The following is a 24,375-nucleotide window of genomic DNA, read 5'->3' on the forward strand; positions in this document are numbered from 1 at the left end:
CACTTCACTTCTCTTTTTAGACTGTGAGCCCACTGTTGGGTAGGGATTGTCTCTATATGTTGCCAACTTGTACTTCCCAAGCGCTTAGTACAGTGCTCTGCACACAGTAAGCACTCAATAAATACGATTGATTGATTGATTCTCTGGGCCTCAGTTCCCTCATCTGGAAAATGGGGAATAAGACTGTGAGCCCCACATGGGACAACCTTGATCACCTTGTATCCCCCGCAATGCTTAGAACAGTGCTTGTCACATAGTAAGCGCTTAACAAATACCACCACTATTATTAGGGACAATTGATCTCCTTCTCCACTGTCTCAGATTTCCTCCTGCCTTCAGGACATCTCTACTTGGATGTCAGTCTGACACCTCAAAATTAGCGTGTCCAAATAATAATGGTATTTATTAAGCACTTACTATGTGCAAAGCACTGTTCTAAGCTCCGGGGAGGTTACAAGGTGATCAGGTTGTCCCACGGGGGGCTCACAGTCTTCACCCTCATTTTCCAGATGAGGGAACTGAGGGCCAGAGAAGTGAAGTGACTCGCCCAAAGTCACACAGCTGACAATTGGCGGAGCCGGGATTTGAACCCGTGACCTGTGACGCCAAAGCCCGGGCTCTTTCCACTGAGCCACGCTGCTTCTCTCCAAAGCAGAACTCATCTTCCCACCCAAACCCTGGGCTCCCCTTCCTCTTCCGCAACTTTCCCCTGGCTTGGAACACGCTCCCTCTTCACATCTGGCAGACGATCGCTCTCCCCCCCTTAAAAAAAAAAACGTTTTACCAATCAATCAATCGTATTTATTGAGCGCTTACTGTGTGCAGAGCACCGTACTAAGCGCTTGGGAAGTACAAGTTGGCAACATATAGAGACAGTCCCTACCCAACAGTGGGCTCACAGTCTAGAAAGGGGGTGGGGGGGGAGTCTAGAAGGGGGAATCTGATATGATATCTGTTAAGCGCTTACTATGTGCCAGGCACTCTACTAAGCGGTTGGGAGAGGAAAATCTAAGCACAACGAGCTCACAGTCTAGAGGGGGAGGCAGATGTTAAGAGAAATCAATAAATTACGGATCTGGACGGAAGGGCCGCGGGGTGGTGATAAAAGGGAGCAGATCTGGTGGTAGAGGAAAGACTCAGGGAGGGGGAAGATGACGAAATGGCCGCTTCTCGGCCAAGAGAGGGTAGGAGGCCAAGTGTGTAGTTGAGGCAGGGGGGCCGGGGAGGGGAAACGAGGGGCTCTTGCGGTCCGGCCGTGTCTCGCCCCCCCAGGTCTGCGGCACCTGTCCCCCATCTCGGCCCACGAGCGCTTCAACTCTCCGGCCGCCGGCAGCGCAAAGAGGAGGCTGTTTGGCGAGGCCGGCTCTGGGGAGAGGGCCCAGGCCCCCGCCAAAGGGACCAAGTTGACCATCGGCCCCGCGCCCGGAACTCTTTCCAAAACCCTGGCCGTGGTACCCAGGAAGACCGTCATCACCGGGGCGACGGAGCCGGGCCCGGCCGGGCCGAAGATGACCATGCCATTGCACGGTAAACCCCCTTGTCGCTCCCCTGCCCAGTGGGCATTTCATTCATTCATTCATTCATTCAATCGTATTTATTGAGCGCTTACTGTGTGCAGAGCACTGGACTAAGCGCTTGGGAAGTCCAAGTAGAATGGTCTCCCCCCGGGAGCTTTGAAACCGCCCCCCAGCCCAGTGTGGGGTTGAGCGGGCTGGTCTTGGGAATCCTCTAGGTTGGGCTAGCTGTGGGTTCTGTCTTGGGGTACACAGCGGTCTCGGAAACTTGGGGGCACCCCCCCAAAACACACACAGACACACACACACATACATACTCTCCCTCCGCTTTGCCCTGCCCAACCCCTTAAGTAGCCAGCAGAAAGCCCTCCCTTGCAGCCAGGTTCCTCTGAAACAGTATATGCCAACCTGGAGCAATTAATAATAATAATAATAATAATAATAATGGTATTTGTTAAGCGCGTACTATGTGCAAAGCACCGTTCTAAGCGCTGGGGAAGTTACAAGGTAATCAGGTTGCTCCACGGGGGCTCACAGTCTTTATCCCCATTTTACAGATGAGGGAACTGAGGCGCAGAGAAGTGGAGTGACTTGCCCAAAGTCACCCAGCTGACAAGCGGCAGAGCCGGGATTTGAACCCATGACCTCTGACTCCAAAGCCCGGGCTCTTTCCACTGAGTCACGCTGCTTCCCTAATAACAGCAATAGTAATGATAATAATAATAACTGTGGTGTCATGTGCTTACTTTATGCCAAGCGCTGTTCTAAGCGCCGGGGTAGATCCCAAGTCATCAGATTGGACCCAGCCCCTGTCCCCCAGGGGGCTCACAGGCTTCATTCCCATTTGACAGGTGAGGTAACTGAGGCCCAGAGAAGTAAAGTGACTCACTCAATCAATCAATCGTATTTATTGAGCACTTACTTTGTGCAGAGCACTGTACTAAGCGCTGTACTAAGCACTCGAGGTCATACAGCAGACAAGTGGCAGAGATGGGATTAGATGCCAGGTCCTTCTGACCCCAAAGCCCACGCTCTATCCACTAGGCCACTCTTCTTCTCTGATCAGGTAATCGGTGGTATTTATTGAGCGCTTACTGTGCGCAGAGCACTGTACTAAGCGCTTGGCTGAGTCCGGTGCAGCAGAGTTGGTAGAGATGTTCCCTGCCCACAAGGAAGGGGACATGCTGCTTAGAGAAGCAGCATGGCTCAGGGGAAAGAGGCCTGGCTTTGGAGTCAGAGGTCATGGGTTTGAATTCCGACTCCGCCAGTTGTCAGCTGGGTGACTTTGGGCAAGTCACTTCACTTCTCTGGGCCTCATTTACCTCATCTGTAAAATGGGGATCAAGACTGTGAGCCCCACGTGGGACAACCTGATCACTTTGTAACCTCCCCAGCGCTTAGAACAGTGCTTTGCACATAGCGCTTAAGAAATGCCATCATTATTATTACTATTATTAAGGAGCTTCCAGTCTAGAGGTAGCTTATAGTCATTCATTCATTCAGTGGTATTTATTGAGCGCTTACTGTGTGCAGAGCACTGTACTAAGCGCTTGGAAAGTACAATTCGGCAACAGATAGAGACGGTCCATAGCCAACAACGGGCTCACAGTCTAGAAGGGGGTCAGCAAAACAAACCAAGTAGACAGGCCCCCATGACCCACCCTGGGTTCGAATCCCGACTCCGCCAATTGTCAGCTGGGTGACTTTGGGCAAGTCACTTCACTTCTCTGGGCCTCATTTACCTCATCTGTAAAATGGGGATGAAGACTGTGAGCCCCCCCCGTGGGACAACCTGATCACCTTGTAACCTCCCCAGCGCTTAGAACAGTGCTTTGCACATAGTAAGCGCTTAATAAATGCCATCATCATCATCACCCCGGAGACAAGCGGTCCCCGGGGAACCCCGCCGAGTGAGCCGCGGTGCCCATGCCCGAGAGGCGGGCTTCCCCTCCCCGCCATGCCCTGCGTGCCGGTCACGGCCGTGCCCACTTGTTTGCAGGTATTTCCAACCTGCTACCCGAGTCCAGGAATTCGTGCCCGCAGCCCCCGACGGGCAGCCCGGCCCCGCTCACGGCCCAGGCGTTGATGGGAGCGTCCCCGAAACACGCCCAGGCCGCCACGGCGCCGGAAGCGGGAGGAAGAGGAGGCGGAGGAGGAGGCAAGCCGAGGAGAACGGGGTCTGTGGCCCTGTTCTTCAGGAAGGTAACCACCTGGCCCTATTTCAGTCAATCAATCAATCGTATTTATTGAGCGCTTACTGTGTGCAGAGCACTGGACTAAGCGCTTGGGAAGTCCAAGTTGGCAACATCTAGAGATGGTCCCTACCCAAAAGTGGGCTCACAGTCTAGAAGGGGGAGACAGAGAACAAAACCAAACATATTAACAAAATAAAATACATAGAATAGATATGTACAAGTAAAATAAATAAATAGACTAATAAATATGTACAAACATATATACATATATACAGGTGCTGTGGGGAAGGGAAGGAGGTAAGACGGCGGGGGGGGTCTCGTCGATCGGGCCGGTCCGTCCCATCAGCTCCGCCTTCATGGGCCGTTCCTCGGGCTGACCACTGTGAGCCCACTGTTGGGTAGAGACTGTCTCTATATGTTGCCAACTTGTACTTCCCAAGTGCTTAGTACAGTGCTCTGCACACAGTAAGCGCTCAATAAATGCGATTGATGATGATGACCAACCGTCACCAGCTCGGCTCCTCGTTCGGAGTCGGGGAAGCAGGGTTTGGGCGGCCGGGGGCTGGGGGCGGTCTCAGAGTCAATCAGAGGGGTATTTATTGAGCGCTTACAAGTGTGCAGAGCCCTGGCCTCAGCGCTTGGGTAGAGGACAGTAGAGCAGAGTTATAATAATAATAATAATGATGGCATTTACTAAGCGCTTACTATGTACAAAGCACTGTTCTGAGCGCCTGGGAGGTTACAAGGTGATCAGGTTGTCCCACGTGGGGCTCACAGTCTTAATCCCCATTTTCCAGGTGAGGTCACTAAGGCCCAGAGAAGTGAAGTGACTTGCCCAAAGTCACCCAGCTGACAGTTGGCAGAGCCGGATTCGAACCCATGACCTCTGACTCCAAAGCCCGGGCTCTTTCCACTGAGCCAAGTTTATGACTAGGATAAATGTCAGGCGGGGGAGAGGTTCCTGCCTCCGGCCTGGAAGGCCCTCCCTTTTCACACCCAGACATTAATATAAATAAATCAGTGACAGATGTGGACATAAGTGCTGTGGGGAGAGGCGGGGCCTCTCCCCCTCCCCATCCCTTCCGTCTTACTTCCTTCCCCATCCCACAGCACCTGTATATATGTTTGTACATATTTATTACTCCATTTTACTTGTACATATTTACTATTCTATTTATTTTATTTTTGTTAATACGTTTTGTTTTGTCGTCTGTCTCCCCCTTCTAGACTGTGAGCCCGCTGTTGGGTAGGGACCGTCTCTAGATGTTGCCAACTTGGACTTCCCAAGCATTAGTCCAGTGCTCTGCACACAGTAAGCGCTCAATAAATACAATTGAATGAATGAATGACTACCACAGGAGAAGCAGTGTGGCCTAGTGGTTAAAGCCCAGGCCCGAGAGTCAGAAAGACCCGGATTCTAATCCCAGCGTGGCTCAGTGGAAAGAGCCCGGGCTGGGGGGCCAGAGGTCACGGGTTCTAATCCCGGCTCCGCCACTTGTCAGCTGGGTGACTTGGGGCGAGTCGCTTCACTTCTCTGCGCCTCAGTTACCTCATCTGGAAAATGGGGATGAAAGCTCAGTAAATCCGATTGAATGAATGATTAGATAAAGGGAGCACGTCTCGGCGACGTAGAAGGGAGTGGGAGAAGAGGAAAGGAGGGCGCCATCAGGGAAGGCCTCTTGGAGGAGTTACGCCTTGGTGTTCCAGCGAGGTGTGAGCCCACTGTTGGGTAGGGACTGTCTCTAGATGTTGCCAACTTGGACTTCCCAAGCGCTTAGTACAGTGCTCTGCACACAGTAAGCGCTCAATAAATACGATTGATTGATTGATTGATTGATTGAGTGGCTGCCGTTGGAGGGCATTCCCTCCCTCAGCTCCCGGTTCTCGCAGAATCCTCCGGGCTCACCGTCCCGCCCCCGGCTCCTCAGGTCTACCACCTAGCCAGCGTCCGCCTGCGGGACTTGTGCCTGAAGCTGGACGTGTCCAACGACCTGCGGAGGAAGATCTGGACCTGCTTTGAATTCACGCTGGTTCACTGCACCGACCTCCTGCGGGACCGCCACTTAGATCAGCTCCTGCTCTGCGCCTTTTACCTCATGGCCAAGGTACCCGCAGGGCCTCGCCCTCGGGACCCGGGAAGGGAAGGAGGGCGGCTGGCTCAGCCGCTGCGAGCGGGGAGAGCGGAGCGGCCCCGGGGGATGAGACCGGTGTTCATTTTCTTTTTGTGGTGGTGTTCGTTAAGCGCTTACTACGTGCCAGGCGCTGTACTAAGTCACCGGCGGCCTAGGCCTCCGCCTTCGGCCTCGCCCGGACTAGCTCTGTAATAATAATAATGATGGCATTTGTTAAGCGCTTACTATGTGCAAAGCACTGTTCTAAGCACTGGGGAGGATACAAAGTGATCAAGTTGTCCCACATGGGGCTCACAGTCTTAATCCCCATTGAGGCTCAGAGAAGTAAAGTGACTTGATCATGATGATGATGGCATTTGTTAAGCGCTTACTATGTACAAAGCACTGTTCTAAGCACAGTCTTAATCCCCATTGAGACCCAGAGAAGTGAAGTGACTTGATGATGATGGCATTTGTTAAGCACTTACTATGGACAAAGCACTGTCCTAAGCGCTGGGGAGGATACAAAGTGATCAAGTGGTCCCACATGGGGCTCACAGTCTTAATCCCCATTGAGGCCCAGAGAAGTGAAGTGACTTGATGATGATGATGGCATTTGTTAAGCGCTTACTATGTGCAAAGCACTGTTCTAAGCGCTGGGGGATACAGGGTGATCAGGTTGTCCCACGTGGGGCTCACAGTCTTAATCCTTTTACAGATGAGGTAACTGAGGCTCAGAGAAGTGAAGTGACTTGCCCAAAGTCACACAGCGGACAATTGGCAGAGCCGGAATTCGAACCCATGACCTCTGATTCCCAAGCCCGGGCTCGTGTCCGTCTACGGGCGAGCTAACGGGTTTCCGTTCGGCCCTGCCTGAGCAGCGTGGTGTCTCTGTCTCCGTAGGTGACGAAAGAAGAAAGGACCTTTCAGGACATCATGAAGAACTACCGGAACCAACCCCAAGCCAATAGCTACGTAAGGAACGAATTGGAAAATCCTCAGTGGAAGTCCTTTTTAAAAAAAGGCTCTTTGTGGTGTTTGTTCAGCGCTTCCTATGTGCCAGGCACTGTACTAAACGCCAGGGTAGGAACAAGTCAATCCGGTAGGACCCAATTCCCGTCCCACACGGAGCTCACAGTCTGAATCCCCACTGGCAGCGTGGCTCAGTGGAAAAAGCCCGGGCTTTGGAGTCTGAGGTCATGGGTTCAAAACCCGGCTCCGCCGCTTGTCAGCTCTGTGACTTTGGGTAAGTCACTTCACTTCTCTGGGCCTCAGTGACCTCATCTGTCAAATGGGGATTAAGACTGTGAGCTCCCCGTGGGACAACCTGATCACCTTGTAACCTCCCCAGTGCTTAGAACAGTGCTTTGCCCATAGTAAGCTCTTAATAAATGCCATCATTATTATTATTATTATTATTTTTCCAAATGAGGGAACTGAGGCCCAGGGAAGTGAAGTGACCGCTGAACAAATACCATAAAAAAAAATGAGTTTCCAGTGCTCAGCACATCCCCTAACCTACGACTCCTTGAGGCTGGCTGGCGTTTGCCTCCTTTTAATAATAATAATACTGATGGCATTTATTAAGCGCTTACTATTTGCAAAGCACTGTTCTAAGCACTGGGGAGGTGACAAGATGATCAGGCTGTCCCACAGGGTGCTCACAGTCTTAATCCCCATTTTCCAGATGAGATCACTGAGGCCCAGAGAAGTGAAGTGACTTGCCCAAAGTCACACAGCTGCCAATTGGCGGAGCCGGGATTTGAACCCATAACCTCTAACTCCAAAGCGCAGGCTCTTTTCCACTGAGCCACGCTGCTGCTCTTCCTCCCGCGGCACTCCCTATCGGTCCATCCGTGTTATTTATTGAGCGCTCACGGTTTTGCAGAGCTGTACTAAGCACTTGGGAGACTACACGCAACAGAATGAGCAGACGCGTTCCCTGCCCATAACAAGCTGACAGTCTAGAGGGGGAGACACATGGATATGAATAAATAAGTGATTTCTAATGTAGAATTTAAATAATAATAATTGTATCTATTATGCGGTTACTATGTGTCAGGCAGATGGAGACGTGAGCGCCGTGGGGTTGGGGGCGGGGTGAACTTCCAACCTCTGGAGCCCAAAGCATTCCCGGTGACCATCCGGACCCCTTCCCCCCTTTCCCGTTCCCTCTCTCCCACCCTATGGCTTTCCGATGGAGCGGTGCGAAGATCGCCCTGGGTCGGACTTCCCGTTTCCATCCTTCAGGTTTATCGGAGCGTCCTCCTGAAGGCCGGGCCCGGAGGAGCCACCTCAGGCGACGGAAGCACCAGTCAGGACGTGGAAATGGTCGACTGTGGTAATAATAATAGTAAAAATTGCGGTTTCCGAACGCTTACTACATTCCAGCCACCGTGCTAAGCGCTGGGGTGGCTACAGGCGAGTTGGGTTGGACACAGTCCCCGTCCCTAGTCTCTCGTGGAAAGAGCCCCGGCCTGGGAATCAGAAAGACCAGCATTCTTGTCCCGCTGTGTGCCCTCGGGCGAGTCACTTCACTTCTCTGGGCCTTGGCTGGAAAATGGGGCTTAAGACTGTGAGCCCCATGTGGGGCAGTGGACAATTTGACTTAGTACAGTGGCTGGCCTGTAGTAAGCACCTAACATATCATGTTAAAAAAAAAGTGTCATAAGTGTGGCGACATCCTTGGGTATAAGTGATGCTGAGAGAGAATCCCTCGGGTGCTGGCATCCGGAAATGCCGAGCAGCAGAGGGAAGTGTGGACTGGAGTGGGGAGAGACAAGAGGCTGGGAGGTCAGGAGGCTGATAAAGTAATTGAGTCGGGATAAGGATCACTGCTTGGATCAGCGTGGAAGCAGTTTGGATGATGAGGAAGGGACGGATTTGGGCCACGTTGCGAAGATAGAACCGACAGGGTTTGGTAACAGATTGAATACGTGGGTGGGATGAAAGATGATTTGAGGACAACGCCAAGGTTACGGGCTTTTGAGATAGGATGGATACTGGGGTTGTCTACAGTAGGATGGGGCGGCCAGGATTTGGGCGGCAAGGTAAGGAGTTTGGTTTTGGATGTGTTTAGTGTGAGGTTGAGATGCATTGCAGGTTGAGATGTCCTCAAGGCGGGAGGAAATGTGAGATTGCCTGGAAGGAGAGAGGTCGGGGCTGGAGATGGAGATTCAGGAATCACCTGTAGAGTGGTGGCAGTTGAATCCGTGGGAGCGAGTGAGTTCTACAAGGTGTGGAGGGAGACAAGAAGGGGACCCCGAACTGAACCTTGAGGGTCTCCCCGTTGTCAGAGGGTGGGAGGCAGAGGAGGAGCCAGCAACAGAGACTGAGAAGGAGCGGTAAGCGAGATCGGAGGAAAACCAAGAGAGGACAGAGTCAGGGAAGCCAAGGCTGGATAAAGTTTCCAGGAGAAGCAGCTGGTTGACAGTTTATAAGGCAGCTGAGAGGTCTGAGAGGATTAGGGTAGAGGAGAGGCCATGAAATCTGCTGAGAAGAAGGTCATTAATTACCTTAACGAGGGCTGTTTCCATGGAATGAAGAGGGCGGAAGCCAGATTGAAGGGGACGGAGAAAAAGTCTGGAGGAGAGGAAGTGGAAATGGGTATAAATAGCTTGGTAAGTCTGAACAGAAATGATAGGAGGGAGATGGGGTCCAGGGAGGGTTTTTCTTTTTAGGATAAGGGACACATAAGCATGTTGGAAAGTGGGGTAGAATAATAATAATAATAATAATGGCATTTATTAAGTGCTTACTATGGGCAAAGCAGTGTTCTAAGCTCTGGGGAGGTTACAAGGTGATCAGGTTGTCTCACATGGGGCTCACAGTCTTCATCCCCATTTTCCAGATGAGGGAACTGAGGCCCAGAGAAGTGAAGTGACTTGCCCAAAGTCCCACAGCTGACAATTGGCGGAGCTGGAATTTGAACCCATGACCTCTGACTCCAAAGTCTGGGCTCTTTCCACTGAGCCATGCCGCTTCACTTAGTGCTTTGCTCATTCATTCATTCATTCATTCAGTCGTATGTATTGAGCGCTTACTGTGTGCAGAGCACAGTACTAAGCGCTTGGGAAGTCCAAGCTGGCAACATCTAGAGACGGTCCCTACCCAACAGTGGGCTCACAGTCTAGAAGGGGGAGACAGAGAACAAAACCAAACATATTAAAATAAAATAAATAGAATAGATATGTAGAAATAAAATAGAGTAATAAATCCGTACAAACATATATACATATATACACGTGCTGTGGGGAAGGGGAGGAGGTAAGGCGGGGGGGATGGAGATATCTCCTTCCTTTTAAACAGAAACAGAGTTCCAGAGCACCCCAGCCATGGGCGAAGCCCTGGGTTCTCCCACGCCGCCGGGAAAGGAGGAGAGAGGGGACATAATCCAGTTTTACAACGCCGTCTACGTCAAGAGAGCGAAATCCTTCGCCCTGAAGTACAATGTGTTGCCGCAGGATCCCACCGTACGCGAGTCCCCTCCCGGAACGGCACCAGTTGAAAGCAGGCCGGGTTTGGGGCCGGGGGGAGCGAGTGGGAAAGCCGGCCACGACCGGGCGCTTCCAGGGGTGGTCGGATCCCGCCTGTTGTTCCGCCGGGCGCTGAACCTCGTGTCGGCGGGGAGATTGTTTCCGTCCTACCGTCGCTGGGTCGGGCGAGGGCGAGGAGAGCAATGAGCGGGGCTGGTTTCGGCCCAGGGGGCTGCCGGGGGGCAGGGGGTCTCCGGGGGCGGGTGAGCCCCTCCTAAGCGGGATTCTCCGACAGGTGGAAGCCCCGCCGCTGTCGCCCTTCCCGACGGCGAAGCAGCAGGCTCAGCCAGTGTCCCCGCGGCGGGTTTCCCAGCATCACTCGGTGTATGTGTCCCCCCACAAGAGCAGGGCCTGCCTCACCCCCAGGACCGCCCTGTTGTACCAGTTCCAGAAGAGCCCTTCCAAGGTAGGGGCGCCCACCCCAGGGCCTGACGGCGGATGCCCTTCGGGGTTCCCATTGTGGGCGGCCAGACCCCCTCGGTGTTCCTGCTGTGCTCCCGGGGCCGGGGTGGGGGCTTCCTTCGTGACAGTCAAGAGTCCCCGCTGCCCACGGGGGACCCGAGTTCCAATAATAATAATAATGATGGCATTTGTTAAGCGCTTACTATGTGCAAAGCACTGTTCTAAGCGCTGGGGGGGATACAAGGTGATCAAGTTGTCCCACGTGGGGCTCACAGTCTTCATCCCCATTTTTACAGATGAGGTAACTGAGGCTCAGAGAAGTTAAGTGACTTGCTCAAGGTCACACTGTTGGGTAGGGACTCTCTCTATATGTCGCCCAGCTGTACTTCCCAAGCGCTTAGTAATAATCATAATAATGATGGCATTTATTAAGCGCTTACTACATTCAAAGCACTCTTCTAAGCGCTGGGGGGGGATACGAGGTGATCAAGTTGTCGCACGTGGGGCTCACAGTCTTAATCCCCATTTTTACAGATGAGGTAACTGAGGCTCAAAGTTAAGTGACTTGCCCAAGGTCACACTGTTGGGTAGGGACCGTCTCTATATGTCTGTCGATGGTTATCTAGTGATCTCTGGTATGTACTGAGCGCTCGCTTGCCAGGCCCGTGCTCTATCCCTATGCCATACTGCTTATCATCTATCGATGGTTATCTAGTGATCTCTGGTATGTACTGAGCGCTCTCTTGCCAGGCCCGTGCTCTATCCCTATGCCATACTGCTTATCTATCGATGGTTATCTAGTGATCTCTGGTATGTACTGAGCACTCGCTTGCCAGGCCCTGTCCCACACGGGACTCACAGTCTTAACCTTGTGATTCCCAGTCCCTTGCTCTATCCCTATGCCATACTGCTTATCTATCGATAGTTATCTAGTGGTCTCTGGTATGTACTGAGCGCTCGCGTGCCAGGCCCTGTCCCACACGGGCTCACAGTCTTAACCTTGTGACTCCCAGGCCCGTTCTCTATCCCTCTGCCATACTGCTTATCATCTATCGATGGTTATCTAGTGATCTCTGATAAGTACTGAGTGCTCGCTTGCCAGGCCTGTGCTCTATCCCTATGCCATACTGCTTATCTATCGATGGTGATCTAGTGATCTCTGGTATGTACTGAGCGCACGCTTGCAAGGCCCTGTCCCTCACAGGGCTTACAGTCTTAACCTTGTGACTCCCAGGCCCGTGCTCTATCCCTATGCCATACTGCTTATCTATCAATGGTGATCTAGTGATTTCTGGTATGTACTAAGCGCTCGCTTGCCAGGCCCGTGCTCTATCCCTATGCCATACTGCTTATCTATCGATGGTTATCTAGTGATCTCTGGTATGTACTGAGCGCTCGCTTGCCAGGCCATGTCCCATACGGGGCTCACAGTCCTAACGATGTGACTCCCAGGCCCGTGCTCTATCCCTATGCCATACTGCTTATCTATCGATGGTTATCTAGTGACCTCTGGTATGTACTGAGCGCTCTCTTGCCAGGCCCTGTACAACATGGGGCTCACAGCCATAACCTTGTGACTCCCAGGCCCGTGCTCTATCCCTATGCCATACTGCTTATCTTTCGATGGTTATCTAGTGATCTCTGGTATGTACTGAGCGCTCGCTTGCCAGGCCCATGCTCTATCCCTATGCCATACTGCTTATCTATCAATGGTTATCTAGTGATCTCTGGTATGTACTGAGCGCTCGCTTGCCAGGCCCGTGCTCTATCCTTATGCGATACTGCTTATCTATCGATGGTTATGTAGTGATCTCTGGTATGTACTGAGCGCTCGCTTGCCAGGCCCGTTCTCTATCCCTATGCCATACTGCTTATCTATCGATGGTTATCTAGTGATCTCTGGTATGTACTGAGCGCTCGCTTTCTAGGCCCATGTTCTATCCCTCTGCCACACTGCTTATCTATTGATGGTTATCTAGTGATCTCTGGTATGTACTGAACGCCCGCTTGCCAGGCCCGTGATCTATCCCTATGCCATATTGCTTATCTATCGATGGTTATCTAGTGATGTCTGGTATGTACTGAGCGCTCGCTTGCCAGGCCCGTGCTCTATCCCTATGCCATACTGCTTATCTATCGATGGTTATCTAGTGATCTCTGGTATGTACCGAGCGCTCGCTTACCAGGCGCTGTCCCACACGGTGCTCACAGTCTTACCCTTGTGACTCCCAGGCCCGTGCTCTGTCCCTATGCCATGCTGCTTATCTGTCGGTAGTTATCTAGTGATCTCTGGTATGTACTGAACGCTCGCCTGCCAGGCCCGTGCTCTATCCCTATGCCATACTGCTTATCTATCGATGGTTTTATCTAGTGATCTCTGGTATATACTGAGCGCTCACTTGCCAGGCCCATGCTCTATCCCTATGCCATACTGCTTATCTATCGATTATTATCTATTGATCTCTGATATGCACTGAGCGCTCGCTTTCCAGGCCCTGTCCCACACGGGGCTCACAATCTTAACCTTGTGACTCCCAGGCCCGTGCTCTATCCCTATGGCATACTGCTTATCTATCGATGGTTATCTAGTTATCTCTGGCTTGTACTGAGCGCTCGCTTGCCAGGCCCTGTGCCACACGAGGCTCACAGTCTTAACCTTGTGACTCCAGGCCTGTGCTCTATCCCTATGCCACACTGCTTATCTATCGATGGTTATCTAGTGATCTCTGGTATGTACTGAGCGCTCGCTTGCCAGGCTCGTGCTCTATCCCTATGCCATAGTGCTTATCAATCGATGGTTATGTAGTGATATCTGGAATGTACTGAGCGCTCGCCTGCCAGGCCCTGTCGCACACGGGGCTCACAGTCTTAACCTTGTGACTCCCAGGCCCGTGCTCTATCCCTATGCCATACTGCTTATCATCTATCGATGGTTATCTAGTGATCTCTGCTATGTACTGAGCACTCACTTGCCGGCCCCGTGCTCTATACCTATGCCATACTGCTTATCTATCCATGGATATCTAGTGATCTCTGGTATGTACTGAGCGCTCGCTTGCCAGGCCCTGTCCCACACGGGGCTCACAGTCTTAACCTTGTGACTCCCAGGCCCGTGCTCTAACCCTTTGCCATACTGCTTATCTATCGATGCTTATCTAGTGATCTCAAGTATGTACTAAGCACAAACTTGCCAGGCCCATGCTCTATCCCTATGCCATACTGCTTATCTATCAATGGTTATCTAGTGATCTCTGGTATATATTGAGTGCTCGCTTGCCAGGCCCGTGCTCTATCCCTCTCCCATAGTGCTTATCTATCGATGGTTATCTAGTGCTCTCTGGTATGTACTGAGTGCTCGCTTGCCAGGCCCTGTCCCACACGGGGCTCACAGTCTTAACCTTGTGACTCCCAGGCCCGTGCTCTATCCCTATGCCATACTGCTTATCATCTATCGATGGTTATCTAGTGATCTCTGATATGTACTGAGCACTCGCTTGCCTGGCCCGTGCTCTATCCCTATGCCATACTGCTTATCTATCGATGGTTATATATTGATCTCTGGTATGTACTGAGCACTCACTTGCCAGGCCCGTGCTCTATCCCTATGGCATACTGCTTATCTATCAATGTTTATCTAGTGATCTCTGGTTTGTACTGAGGGCTCGCTTGCCAGTCCCGTGCTCTATCCCTATGCCATACTGCTTATCTATCGATGGTTATCTAGTGGTCTCTGGTATGTACTGAGCGCTCGCTTGCCAGGCGCGTGCTCTATCCCTATGCCATACTGCTTATCTATCGATGGTTATCTAGTGACCGCTGGTATGTACTGAACGCTCGCTTGCCAGGCCCGTGCTCTATCCCTATGCCATACTGCTTATCTATCGATGGTTATCTAGTGATCTCTGTTATTTACTGAGCGATCGCTTGCCAGGCCCTGTCCCACACGGGGCTCACAGTCTTAACCTTGAGACTCCCTGGCCCGTGCTCTAACCCTTTGTCATACTGCTTATCTATCGATGGTTATCTAGTGATCTCTGGTATGTACTGAGCGCTTGCTTGCTAGGCCCGTGCTCTGTCCCTGTGCCATACTGCTTATCTATCGATGGTTATCTAGTGATCTGTGGTATGTACTGAGCGCCCGCTTGCCTGGCCCTGTCCCACACGGGGCTCACAGTCTTAACCTTGTGACTCCCAGGCCCGTGCTCCATCCCTATGCCATACTGCTTATGTATCGATGGTTATCTAGTGATCTCTGGTATGTACTGAGCGCTCACTTGTCAGGCTCGTGCTCTATCCCTATGCCGTACTGCTTATCTATCGATGGCTATATCTAGTGATCCCTGGTATGTACTGAGCGCTCACTTGCCAGGCCCATGCTCCATCCCTATGCCATACTGCTTATCCATCGATGTTTATCTTGTGATCTCTGGTATGTACTGAGAGCTCGCTTGCCAGGCCCGTGCTCTATGCCTATGCCATACTGCTTATCTATCGATGGTTATCTAGTGATCTCTGGTATGTACGGAGCGCTTGCTTGCCAGGCCCTGTCCCACACGGGATTCACAGTCTTAACCTTGTGACTCCAAGGCCCTTCCTTTGTACCTATGCCATACTGCTTATCTATCGATGGTTATCTAGTGATCTTTGGTATATACTGAGCGTTGGATTGCCTGTCCCTTTCCCACACGGGGCTCACAGTCTTAACCTTGTGACTCCCAGGCCCGTGCTCTATCCCTATGCCATACTGCTTATCTCTCAATGTTTAGTGATCTCTGGTATGCACTGAGCGCTCGCTTGCCAGGCCCGTGCTCTATCCTTATGCGATACTGCTTATCTATCGATGGTTATCTAGTGATCTCTGGTATGTACTGAGCGCTCGCTTGCCAGGCCCTGTCCCACACGGGGCTCACAGTCTTTGCCTTGTGACTCCCAGGCCCGTGCTCTATCCCTATGCCATACTACTTATCATCTATCGATGGTTATCTAGTGATCTCTGGTATGTACTGAGCGCTCGCTTGCCAGGTCCGTGCTCTATCCGTATGCCATACTGCTTATCATCTATCAATGGTTATCTAGTGATCTCTGATATGTACTGAGCACTCACTTGCCAGGCCCGTGCTCTATCCCTTTGCCATAGTGCTTATCTGTCAGTGGTTATCTAGTGATCTCTGGTATGTACTGAGCGCTCGCTTGCCAGGCCCATGCTCTATCCCTATGCCATACTGCTTATCTATCGATGGTTATCTAGTGATCTCTGGTATGTACTGAGCACTCGTTTGCCAGGCCCTGTCCCACACGGGGCTCACAGTCTTAACCTTGTGACTCCCAGGCCCGTGCTCTATCCCTTTGCCATACTGCTTATCTATTGATGGTTATCTAGTGATCTCAAGTATGTACTAAGCACAAACTTGCCAGGCCCGTGCTCTATCCCTATGCCATACTGCTTATCTATAGATGGTTATCTAGTATGTACTGAGCGCTCGCTTGCCAGGCCCTGTCCCACACTGGGCTCACAGTCCTAGCCTTGTGACTCCCAGGCCCGTGCTCTATCCCTATGCCATACTGCTTATAATCTATCGATGGTTATCTAGTTATCTCTGGTATGTACTGAGCGCTCGCTTGCCAGGCCCTGTCCCACACGGGGCTCACAGTCTTAACCTTGTGACTCCCAGGCCCGTGCTCCATCCCTATGCCATACTGCTTATGTATCGATGGTTATCTAGTGATCTCTGGTATGTACTGAGCGCTCACTTGTCAGGCTCGTGCTCTATCCCTATGCCGTACTGCTTATCTATCGATGGCTATATCTAGTGATCCCTGGTATGTACTGAGCGCTCACTTGCCAGGCCCATGCTCCATCCCTATGCCATACTGCTTATCCATCGATGTTTATCTTGTGATCTCTGGTATGTACTGAGCGCTCGCTTGCCAGGCCCGTGCTCTATGCCTATGCCATACTGCTTATCTATCGATGGTTATCTTGTGATCTCTGGTAGGTACTGAGCGCTCGCTTGCCAGGCCCTGTCCCACACGGGGCTCACAGTCTTTACATTGTGACTCCCAGGCCTGTGCTCTGTCCCTATGCCATACTGCTTATGTATCGATGGTTATCTAGTGATCTCTGGTATGTATTGAGCACTCACTTGCCAGACCCGTGCTCTATCCCTATGCCATACTGCTTATCTATCCATGGTTATCTAGTGATCTCTGGTATGTACGGAGCGCTTGCTTGCCAGGCCCTGTCCCACACGCGATTCACAGTCTTAACCTTGTGACTCCAAGGCCCTTCCTTTGTACCTATGCCATACTGCTTATCTATCGATGGTTATCTAGTGATCTTTGGTATGTACTGAGCGTTGGATTGCCTGTCCCTGTCCCACACGGGGCTCACAATCTTAACCTTGTGACTCCCAGGCCCGTGCTCTATCCCTATGCCATACTGCTTATCTCTCAATGTTTAGTGATCTCTGGTATGCACTGAGCGCTCGCTTGCCAGGCCCGTGCTCTATCCTTATGCGATACTGCTTATCTATCGATGGTTATCTAGTGATCTCTGGTATGTACTGAGCGCTCGCTTGCCAGGCCCTGTCCCACACGGGGCTCACAGTCTTTGCCTTGTGACTCCCAGGCCCGTGCTCTATCCCTATGCCATACTACTTATCATCTATCGATGGTTATCTAGTGATCTCTGATATGTACTGAGCACTCACTTGCCAGGCCCGTGCTCTATCCCTTTGCCATAGTGCTTAACTGTCAGTGGTTATCTAGTGATCTCTGGTATGTACTGAGCGCTCGCTTGCCAGGCCCATGCTCTATCCCTATGCCATACTGCTTATCTATCGATGGTTATCTAGTGATCTCTGGTATGTACTGAGCACTCGTTTGCCAGGCCCTGTCCCACACGGGGCTCACAGTCTTAACCTTGTGACTCCCAGGCCCGTGCTCTATCCCTTTGCCATACTGCTTATCTATTGATGGTTATCTAGTGATCTCAAGTATGTACTAAGCACAAACTTGCCAGGCCCGTGCTCTATCCCTATGCCATACTGCTTATCTATCGATGGTTATCTAGTATGTACTGAGCGCTCGCTTGCCAGGCCCTGTCCCACACTGGGCTCACAGTCCTAGCCTTGTGACTCCCAGGCCCGTGCTCTATCCCTATGCCATACTGCTTATAATCTATCGATGGTTATCTAGTTATCTCTGGTATGTACTGAGCGCTCGCTTGCCAGGCCCTGTCCCACACGGGGCTCACAGTCTTAACCTTGTGACTCCCAGGCCCGTGCTCTATCCCTATGCCATACTGCTTATCTATCGATGGTTATCTAGTGATCTCTGGTATGTACTGAGCGCTCTCTTGCCACGCCCGTGCTCTATCCCTATGCCATACTGCTTATCTATCGATGGTTATCTAGTGATCTCTGGTATGTACCGATCGCTCGCTTGCCAGCCCCTGTCCCACACGGGGCTCACAGTCTTAACCTTGTGACTCCCAGGCCCGTGCTCTATCCCTATGCCATACTGCTTATCATCTATCAATGGTTACCTAGTGATCTCTGGTATGTACTGAGCGCTCGCTTGCCAGGCCCGTGCTCTATCCCTATGCCATACTGCTTATCTGTCGATGGTTATCTAGTGATCTCTTGTATGTACTGAGTGCTCGCTTGCCAGGCCCTGTCCCACACGGGGCTCACAGTCTTAGCCTTGTAACTCCCAGGCCCGTGCTCTATCCCTATGCCATACTGCTTATCTATTGATGGTTATGTAGTGATCTCTGGTATGTACTGAGCGCTCGCTTGCCAGGCCCATGCTCTATCCCTATGCTATGCTGCTTCTCTATCGATGGTGATCTAGTGATCTCTGGTATGTACTGAGCGCTCTCTTGCCAGGCCCTGTCCCACACGGGGCTCACAGTCTTAGCCTTGTGACTCCCAGGCCCGTACTCTATCCCTATGCCATACTGCTTATCATCTGTCGATGGTTATCTAGTGATCTCTGGTATGTACTAAGCACTCGCTTGCCAGGCCCGTGCTCTATCCGTATGCCATACTGCTTATCATCTATCAATGGTTATCTAGTGATCTCTGATATGTACTGAGCACTCACTTGCCAGGCCCGTGCTCTATCCCTATGCCATACTGCTTATCTATCGGTGGTTATCTAGTGATCTCTGGTATGTACTGAGCGCTTGCTTGCCAGGCCCTGTCCCACACGGGGCTCACAGTCTTTGCCTTGTGACTCCCAGGCCCGTGCTCTATCCCTATGCCATACTACTTATCATCTGTCGATGGTTATCTAGTGATCTCTGGTATGTACTGAGCGCTCGCTTGCCAGGCCCGTGCTCTATCCGTATGCCATACTGCTTATCATCTATCAATGGTTATCTAGTGATCTCTGATATGTACTGAGCACTCACTTGCCAGGCCCGTGCTCTATCCCTTTGCCATACTGCTTATCTGTCAATGGTTATCTAGTGATCTCTGGTATGTACTGAGCGCTCGCTTGCCAGGCCCATGCTCTATCCATATGCCATACTGCTAATCTATCGATGGTTATCTAGTTATCTCTGGTATGTACTGAGCGCTTGCTTGCCAGGCCCTGTCCCACACGGGGCTCACAGTCTTCACCTTGTGACTCCCAGGCCCGTGCTCTATCGCTATGCCATACTGCTTACCTATCGATGGTTATCTAATGATCTCTGGTATGTACTGAGCACTCACTTGCCAGGCCCGTGCTCTATCCCTATGCCATACTGCTTATCTATCGATGGTTATCTAGTGATCTCTGGTATGTACTGAGCGCTCTCTTGCCAGGCCCTGTCCCACACGGTGCTCACAGCCTTAACCTTGTGACTCCCAGGCCCGTGCTCTATCCCTATGCCATACTGCGTATCTATCGATGGTTATCTATTGATCTCTGGTATGTACTGAGCGCTCGCTTGCCAGGCCCGTTCTCTATCCCTTTGCCATACTGCCTATCTATCAATGGTTATCTAGTGATATCTGGTATGTACTGAGCACTCGCTTGCCAGGCCCGTGCTCTATCCTTATGCGATACTGCTTATCTATCGATGGTTATCTAGTGATCTCTGGTATGTACTGAGCGCTCGCTTGCCAGACCCATTCTCTATCCCTATGCCATACTGCTTATCTATCGATGGTTATCTAGTGATCTCTGGTATGCACTGAGCGCTCGCTTGCCAGGCCCGTGATCTATCCCTCTGCCATACTGCATATCTATCGATGGTTATCTAGTTATCTCTGGCTTGTACTGAGCGCTCGCTTGCCAGGCCCTGTGCCACACGAGGCTCACAGTCTTAAACTTGTGACTCCCAGGCCCGTGCTCTATCCCTATGCCATACTGCTTATCTATCGATGGTTATCTAGTGATCTCTGGTATGTACTGAGCACTCGTTTGCCAGGCCCTGCCCCACACGGGGCTCACAGCCATAACCTTGTGACTCCCAGGCCTGTGCTCTATCCCTATGCCATACTGCTTATCTATCGATGGTTATCTAGTGATCTCTGGTATGTACTGAGCGCTCGCTTGCCGGCCCTGTCCCACACGGGGCTCACAGCCTTAACCTTGTGACTCCCAGGCCCGTGCTCTATCCCTATGCCATACTGTGTATCTATCAATGGTTATCTATTGATCTCCGGTATGTACTGAGCGCTCGCTTGCCAGGCCCGTGCTCTATCCCTATGCCATACTGCTTATCTATCAATGGTTATCTAGTGATCTCTGGTATGTACTGAGCGCTCGCTTGCCAGGTCCGTGCTCTATCCTTATGCCATACTGCTTATCTATCGATGGCTCTCTAGTGATCTCTGGTATGTACTGAGCGCTCGCTTGCCAGGCCCTGTCCCACACGGGGCTCACAGTTTAACATTGTGACTCCCTGGCCCGTGCTCCATCCCTGTGCCCTACTGCTTATCTGTCGATGGTTATCTAGTGATCTCTAGTATGTACTGAGCGTTCACTTGCCAGGCCCTGTCCCACACGGGGCTCACAGTCTTAAACTTGTGACTCCCAGGCCCGTGCTCTATCCCTACGCCATACTGCTTATCTGTCAATGGTTATCTTGTGGTCTCTGGTATGTACTTATCGCTCGCTCGCCGGGCCCGTGCTCTATCCCTATGCCCTACTGCTTATCTATTGATAGTTATCTAGTGATCTCTGGTTTGTACTAAGTGCTCGCTTGCCAGGCCCTGTAGCACACGGGGCTCACAGTCTTAACCTTGTGATTCCCAGGCCCGTGCTCTATCCCTATGCCATACTGCTTATCTATCGATGGTTATATATCGGTCTCTGGTATGTACTGAGCACTCACTTGCCAGGCCCGTGCTCTATCCCTATGGCATACTGCTTATCTATCAATGTTTATCTAGTGATCTCTGGTATGTACTGAGGGCTCGCTTGCCAGTCCCGTGCTCTATCCTTTTGCCATACTGCTTATCTATCGATGGTTATCTAGTGGTCTCTGGTATGTACTGAGCGCTCGCTTGCCAGGCGCGTGCTCTATCCCTATGCCATACTGCTTATCTATCGATGGTTATGTAATGATCTCTGGTATGTACTGAACGCTCGCTTGCCAGGCCCGTGCTCTATCCCTATGCCATACTGCTTATCTATCGATGGTTATCTAGTGATCTCTGGTATGTACTGAGTGCTTGCTTGCCAGCCCCTGTTCCACTCGGGGCTCACAGTCTTAACCTTGTGACTCCCAGGCCCGTGCTCTATCCCTATGCCATACTGCTTATCTATCGATGGTAATCTAGTGATATCTGGTATGTACTGAGCGCTCGCTTGCCAGGCCCTGTTCCACACGGGGCTCGCAGTCTTAACCTTGTGACTCCCAGGCCCGTGCTCTATCCCTATGGCATACTGCTTATCTATCAATGTTTATCTAGTGATCTCTGGTATGTAGTGAGCGCTCGCTTGACAGGCCCGTGCTCTATCCCTATGCTGTACTGCTTACCTACCTATGGTTATCTAGTGATCTCTGGTATGTACTGAGCGCTCACTTGCCAGGCCCGTGCTCTATCCCTATGCCGTACTGCTCATCTATCGATGGTTATCTATTGATCTCTGGTATGTACTGAGCGCTCGCTTTCCAGGCCCGTGCTCTATCCCTATGGCATACTGCTTATCTTTCAATGGTTATGTAGTGATCTCTGGTATGTACTGAGCGCTCGCTTACGAGGCCCTGTCCCACACGGGGCTCACAGTCTTAACCTTGTGACTCCCAGGCCCGTGCTCTATCCCTATGCCATACAGCTTATGTATTGATGGTTATCTAGTGATGTCTGGTATGTACTGAGCACTCACTTGCCATGCCCGTGCTCTATCCCTATGCCCTATTGCTTATCTATCGGTGGTTATCTAGTGATCTCTAGTATATACTGACTGCTTGCTTGCCAGGCCCTGTCCCACACGGTGCTCACAGTCTTAATCTTATGACTCCCAGGCCCGTGCTCTATCCCTATGCCATACTGCTTTTCTATCGGTGGTTAAATAGTGGTCTCTGTTATGTACTGAGCGCTCACTTGCCAGGCCCGTGCTCTATCCCTGTGCCGTACTGCTTATCTATCGATAGTTATCTAGTGATCTCTGGTATGTACTAAGCGCTCGCTTGCCAGGCCCTGTCCCAAACGGGGCTCACAGTCTTAACCTTGTGACTCTCAGGCCCATGCTCTATCCCTATGCCATACTGCTTATCCATCAATGGTTATCTGGTGATCTCTGGTATGTACTGAGCGCTCGCTTGCCAGGCCTGTGCTCTCTCCCTCTGCCATACTGCTTATCTATCGATGGTTATATATAGTGATCTCTGGTATGTACTGAGCGCTCGCTTGCCAGGCCCATGCTCTATCCCTATGCCATACTACTTTATCTATTGATCTCTGTTATGTACTGAGCGCTCGCTTGCCAGGCCTGTGCTCTATCCCTCTGCCATACTGCTTATCTATCGATGGTTATCTAGTGATCTCTGGTATGTACTGAGTGCTCACTTGCCAGGCCCATGCTCTATCCCTATGCCCTACTGCTTATCTATCGATGGTTATCTACTGATCTCTGGTAGGTACTGAGCGCTTGCTTGCCAGGCCCTGTCCCACACGGGGCTCACAGTCTTAACCTTGTGACTCCCAAGCCCGTGCTCTATCCCTATGCCATGCTGCTTATCATCTATCGATGGTTATCTAGTGATCTCTGGTATGTACTGAGCACTCACTTGCCAGGCCCGTGCTCTATCCCTATGCCATACTGCTTATCTATCGCTGGTTATCTAGTGATCTCTGGTATGTACGGAGCGCTCGCTTGCCAGGCCCTGTCCCACACGGGGCTCACAGTCTTAACCTTGTGACTCCCAGGCCCGTGCTCTATCCCCATGCCATACTGCTTATCTATCGATGGTTATCTAGTGATCTCTTGTATGTACTGAGCGCTCGCTTGCCAGGCCCCGTCCCACACGGGGCTCACAGTCTTAACCTTGTGACTCCCAGGTCCATGCTCTATCCCTATGCCACACTGCTTATCTATCGATTATTATGTATTGATCTCTGGTATGTACTGAGCACTCGCTTGCCAAGCCCGTGCTCTATCCCTATGCCATACTGCTTATCTATCGATGGTTATCTAGTGATCTCTGGTATGTACTGAGCGCTCGCTTGCCAGGCCCTGTACCACACGGGGCTCACAGTCTTAACCTTGTGAATCCCAGGCCCGTGCTCTATACCTATGCCATACTGCTTATCTATCGATGGTTATCTAGTAATCTCTGGTATGTACTGAGCGCTCGCTTGCCAGGCCCCGTCCCACACGGGGCTCACAGTCTTACCCTTGTGACTCCCAGGCCCGTGCTCTAACCCTGTGCCATACTGCTTATCTATCGATGGTTATCTATTGATCTCTGGTATGTACTGAGCGCTCGCTTGCCAGGCCCGTGCTCTATCCCTATGCCCTACTGCTTATCTATCGATGGTTATCTAGTGATCTCTGGTATGTACTGAACGCTCGCTTGCCAGGCCCTGTACCACACGGGGCTCACAGTCTTCACCTTGTGACTCCCAGGCCCTTGCTCTATCCCTATGCCATACTTATTATCTGCACATAGTAAGAGCTTAACAAATGCCATCATTATTATTATTATTATTATTATCCCCCCCGTCCCAGCCCCACAGCACCTAGGTATATATCTGTAATTTATTAATTTCTATAGGTATGTTCATGTCTTTCTCCCCCTCAGACCGTGAGCTCGCTGTGGGCAGGGAATGTGTGTCTGTTTATTTTTATAGCGTACTCAGTACAGCGTTTGGGCCGTAGTAAGCGCTCAGTAAATCCGGTTGAATGAATGAACGAAGGGAGCGGGAGAAAAGGAAACGGGGGCTGAGGCGGGGAAGGCGGCCTCTCTGGATCATGTTGTTAATAATAATAATAATAATAATGGCATTTGTTAAGCGCTTACTATGTGCAAAGCACTGTTCTAAGCACTGGGGAGGGTACAAGGTGATCAGGTTGTCCCGCGTGGGGCTCACAGTCTTAATACCCGTTTTACAAATGAGGGAACTAAGGCTCAGAGAAGTTAAGTGACATGCCCACGGTCACACAGCAGATGTGG

The 24,375-nt window shown here is 51.3% G+C and overlaps 1 protein-coding gene across 1 annotated transcript in view; it reads left to right on the forward strand.

Moving 5' to 3' along the window:
- The window catches only part of RBL1 (RB transcriptional corepressor like 1), an 82,249-nt gene that overhangs the window by 57,331 nt on the left and 543 nt on the right, over positions 1-24,375 (forward strand). Inside the window, exons 15-21 of the mRNA XM_038750079.1 lie at positions 1,273-1,527; positions 3,514-3,716; positions 5,638-5,814; positions 6,724-6,795; positions 8,071-8,161; positions 10,129-10,292; positions 10,591-10,761. Coding sequence (XP_038606007.1) covers positions 1,273-1,527; positions 3,514-3,716; positions 5,638-5,814; positions 6,724-6,795; positions 8,071-8,161; positions 10,129-10,292; positions 10,591-10,761 — 1,133 coding nt within the window. The remainder of the gene's footprint in view (positions 1-1,272; positions 1,528-3,513; positions 3,717-5,637; positions 5,815-6,723; positions 6,796-8,070; positions 8,162-10,128; positions 10,293-10,590; positions 10,762-24,375) is intronic.

This window comes from Tachyglossus aculeatus, chromosome 8, assembly GCF_015852505.1.
Source record: "Tachyglossus aculeatus isolate mTacAcu1 chromosome 8, mTacAcu1.pri, whole genome shotgun sequence".
In the NCBI taxonomy this organism is placed as follows: domain Eukaryota; kingdom Metazoa; phylum Chordata; class Mammalia; order Monotremata; family Tachyglossidae; genus Tachyglossus; species Tachyglossus aculeatus.